The sequence below is a fragment of the Spermophilus citellus genome (genome assembly GCF_964194105.1).
Source record: "Spermophilus citellus genome assembly, chromosome: 1".
Classification (NCBI taxonomy): Eukaryota; Metazoa; Chordata; class Mammalia; order Rodentia; family Sciuridae; genus Spermophilus; species Spermophilus citellus.
The window spans coordinates 23,702,211-23,707,063 of record NC_138182.1 but is presented as its reverse complement, the minus strand read 5'-3'; the positions used below and the strand labels follow the sequence as shown (position 1 = coordinate 23,707,063).

Here is a 4,853-nt window from a genome sequence, read left to right as displayed (position 1 = left end):
CAGCTGCCTTTTGTGGTCCTCCCCGACTGCCCCGTGCACACGGCGGGGAGTCTGGGACCCCCCTCTTTGTTCTGGTGGGGGTGTGTGTTTGAGGGTGTGCACGCGCGCGAGGGATGATTTTGGAAGGTGGGAGTTCGAGGCCATTTAAACATTCCATCGAGGATGGCGGTCCCCGACTCGCGACTTGGCGGCTGCCGCGTGGTGTTTTGAGCAGCTGCCCAGATGTGAAACAGTTGTTCATTTTCAGCATGCAAGATGTGATTCTCAAATGTGCATTCCCAGCGCTTTGGCGAACAGACCGCTGCGAGTCCGTGTGTGCCCACATCGCTCACGCTCGTGTTTTGAAGTCCTACCCTGTGTTTTCCCCAGTGCCAAACAGCATTTTTGTTGTGGGGTTTAATCCACGGAGACTTTGGCTTTTGTTTTAAGTCACCAGTGTACAGTTCCCAAAGCTTGTGGCATTTGATTCTGGTATCTGAGTAGGGGCTGGCTTTCTGTTTGTGTGTGTGTGTGTGTGTGTGTGTGTGTGTGTGTGTGTTGCATGATCGTGGATTGTCACCCTGCTATACCGAAACATTAAAAAGCCTGTCTTTTCGTTGAAGAGGACAGGGGTTAAAATGAATGAAGACCTGAAGGTCAATTTAAGCGGGCTGCCTCGGGATTATTTAGATGCCGGTGCCAACGAGAACGTCTCAGCCGCTGTCTCCTCCCAGGTTCCGGTTGTAGAGTCAGAGCCTGAGCTCGTAGTCAACCCCTGGGACATTGTCTTGTGTACCTCAGGAACCCTCATCTCCTGTGAAAATGCCATTGTGGTCCTTATCATCTTCCACAACCCTAGCCTGCGAGCACCTATGTTCTTGCTGATAGGCAGTCTGGCTCTTGCAGACCTGCTGGCTGGCATTGGACTCATCATCAATTTTGTTTTTGCCTACCTGCTTCAGTCAGAAGCCACCAAACTGGTCACCATCGGACTCATTGTCGCCTCCTTCTCCGCCTCTGTGTGCAGCTTGCTGGCTATCACTGTTGACCGCTACCTCTCGCTGTATTACGCTCTGACGTACCATTCCGAAAGGACGGTCACATTTACCTATGTTATGCTGGTCATGCTCTGGGGGACTTCCATCTGCCTGGGGCTACTGCCTGTCATGGGCTGGAACTGCCTGCGGGACGAGTCCACTTGCAGCGTGGTCAGACCTCTCACCAAGAACAACGCAGCCATTCTTTCTGTCTCTTTCCTCTTTATGTTTGCACTGATGCTTCAACTCTACATTCAGATCTGTAAGATTGTGATGAGGCACGCCCATCAGATAGCCCTGCAACACCACTTCCTGGCCACATCACACTATGTGACCACCCGGAAAGGGGTCTCCACCCTGGCTATCATCCTTGGGACATTTGCTGCTTGCTGGATGCCTTTCACCCTCTATTCCTTGATAGCAGATTACACCTATCCTTCCATCTATACCTACGCTACTCTCCTGCCTGCCACCTACAATTCCATCATCAATCCTGTTATATATGCTTTCAGAAACCAAGAGATCCAGAAAGCCCTCTGCCTCATCTGCTGCGGCTGCATCCCAACCAGCCTGTCCCAGAGGGCACGATCGCCTAGTGATGTGTAGCAGCCTTCCATCTAGAAGGACACTGCCTATGGCAAGCACTTCCACTGCCCACCCAATGGTTGATGTGCTCCCTTAAATTCTTTGCATTGGATTCTCTGTCAAGCCGCAGGAATACTTAGCATTGGTGAAGCAATGACATCATTTAAATGAGTTAAGTGACTGAGTGAAAATGTTATCAGTGTTGTCACTTTTTCAAAAAAGTTGTTGACTGCTCAGCATTACTTCTTGTTTTGGGACAAGGATTTTGTTTTATTTTACATTTGGGGGTGTGGTTTTTGTTTTATATGGTGGTATGTGGGAAAGGAAAGGGTATGACATGGCCCCAATGTTAAATAAACAAGTTCCAGGGTTTTTACCTGGACTTTAAAATAAATCTGAGTTATTAAGGAAAATGGAGAAGGAATTACTTTTTCTGAATTTTCTTTTTTTAAAAAATCAAAGTAGACTTTCAACATTGCATGTATTGAACAGAATATGATCTTTTTGAAGCCAACAAAAATTATTTACATAATTATGCTTAGAAGGAACCTGTTTCTTGTAACATAAACTTAATAATGAGTTACCAACTCTGAAACCATGAACTCATTCTGATTCGTTCTTTGTTTCCTTTGAGTGATTACTGTTAATAAGAATTACTTTGCAATTTCTATAAATGCTGTGACTCATTCTGCATGGTTTCCTGTGTTAGACCACTAGTTTCAAATGTTGCCATGCAAATCTAGAATTAAGAGAGTCATTTTTCAGTACATCCATTCTAAAATCAATTATACATGAAATAGGATTGATTAGACCCACTATTGTAGTTTCTTAAAGTATGATAGTTTTCAGGAAACAAAACAAAAATTATTAATGATAACTATTGAAAGCAGAATAAGTTTAATATGTTCTGAAAAATAAATTAATGTGAAGCTATCATGAATTATGCAAACATCACCTTTCCTATCTCTAAGAATATATTAGTGGTTATTCTTGATTGAGATAAATAGGATTGAATAGAACAAGTTTTTCTTTTTATATTGTCTGTAGCAAAGAATACATTTGAAACAGGTGGTCTCCTATTTAATGATTAAGTTTGTGAATGCACAACATACATACATGACTGTGGTATGTATCTACTATAACCTGTGAGTTCACAAGCAGAATAATCACATGGTTATTCATGAAAAGTTAAATTTGAATTCTTCCTTCTTTTTATATATAGACACACACACACAAACTTAAATGCAATAAAAATTGTATTGCCTGTTTTCGGAAAGCAAAGATTGCCTTGGGAAATTGCACAGAAAAATTTGACTTTAAATATACTTTAAAGTCACTGAGACTGCATGTCATTTCTGTTAGTGTAAAGAGATGAAGACACAGTTACTGTTCCTTTATTTGTAATGAAATTATAGCTGTGTCTATGTAACCAGAGAAGAATATCTAGACAGCTCATCAACATTCCCACAGCATTCCCACCAGTATTTCAGGGCCTTTGGGGAGGGGTTGTTTGTAATAATTTAACTACATTGGTTTGTTCCGAATATTATGCTCATAGTGGTCTTAGGATCATTCCAGCAGCCTCTATGCTGATACTATCTCTCCAAAGCCTCTTCTAATGTAGCACAAGTGTGACTAAATCTTCTACTTGAATCTGTGTCTCCTCCCTGAGGTTACATAGGGAAGTGGGAGAGGGACTGAAATATTTAAGAAATGATAAAGGATTTTCAATGCATCTTGCCGTATGATCAACCTAATCATGTTGATGCCTTTAAAATATATTTGAACATTGGATAGACTTGGTAGATTGAATATGATGAGTCTGTTCATTTTTAATCACTTAAAATTTAATAATGTCTCTCTGTGGGAGAAGTGACAAGGTAAGTGTTTTGACATGGGTTGGGGAATATTGATAAGGAGGTTTAAAGCAATAAATGATGCCTTCATAGGAATTGTGGCTCCCATTTGCATATTTCAATAGTAAGAATTATAAGGATGACAATATGAACTGCTATAGACAACATAACGGGTTCTAAGCCCCCTGCTTGAAATTTTACCTGCTCTTTAGCTGTAGTCACAGAAACACACTTTTGCAGGTCAGAAAAGTAAGAGTCGGAGAAAAGGATAAGAAATGTGCTAAGTCTACAAAGCCACAGGGTAGATCCCAAATTCGAAGTTGAGTTTTCCAAAGCCTAAGTTTTGCTCTTTCTTTGCACAATGCTGGATGTGGGGGCAAAGGAAAAAGTGCTTTTTAACATGTTATTGTTACAAAAATTTGGTTCTATAATTAGGAAATAAAGTTTCCTATTTTAAGTGACATGTGAAATGATAGCCAATATGGCTGTAAGTAAAGATCTATTTGTACCGTGCTCTGTATGTATAATGGTCTTGTAAATACTAGCCCCATGGCTGCTTTTGAGCGTTTTTAAAATAACAGATTTCAGTTAAGGGATTTTTCAGTTCAATTCTAATGTGTCCTTACTGTTTACTTTAAATTATGAAGATTTGGGAATGTGTAGGTGGTTTTCTACAAGGATGCTTTGTTTCTATGAGGTTAATTGTTAAGTAATGTGCATGTATGTGAATGTATTTGTATATGTTTACGTGTGTGTATGCATTCATATATTCAATAACATTATCTTGCAACAGGACCGAATACATATGGAAAACTCTCAGATTTCCAGCAGCCCTGAGGTAGCAGGTAATCTTTTATTCCATGTAGTTACTATTTCTAGTTTACAAGGAATTTATATTATTTTCAGTGAAAACAGTTGTCTTTGAAGATGGAGCAATTTACTTACTTTATTAGAATCCTTAGCTGAGGCTAATTACCCAAGTGGTGGATAGCCAAAGTCATATTTCTTTTTACACCTTAACTCTTTATTTCTTTTTATCAATCAAGTTATTTTTTTTCCTTTTTTTGTGGTGCTGGGAATGGAACCCAAGTGCTCTAGCACTGAGTTATAACCAGCTCAAGTTTGTTTCTTCCTGGTTCCTGTGCAGGGGCAATGAGGGGAGACTGAGCCCCTTCTTCCCTGGATGCCTAAATCAAATATCAGTTCAGGAGGGGAGAATTCCTCAAATGACTTGTCATGCATGAATAGTCTTAGATTCCTCCAGGATTTAAGGCAGGATTGAAATAAGAAGTTTAAAAAAGCAGATGAGGGGCTGGGGGTGTGGCTCAGCGGTAGAGCACTTGCCTTAGTATATTCCAGGCCTTGGGTTCGATCCTCAGCACCACATAAAAATAAA

General features: G+C 40.6%; 1 protein-coding gene across 1 annotated transcript; it reads left to right on the top strand.

Moving 5' to 3' along the window:
• Positions 1-608: 608 nt before the first annotated feature.
• GPR12 (G protein-coupled receptor 12) lies at positions 609-1,622 on the top strand (the record flags this gene model as incomplete). Its single annotated transcript, XM_081304577.1, has 1 exon — positions 609-1,622. Exon 1 carries the CDS (start codon positions 618-620, stop codon positions 1,620-1,622), a length of 1,005 nt encoding a protein of 334 aa, XP_081160703.1. The 5' UTR covers positions 609-617.
• Positions 1,623-4,853: the final 3,231 nt, after the last annotated feature.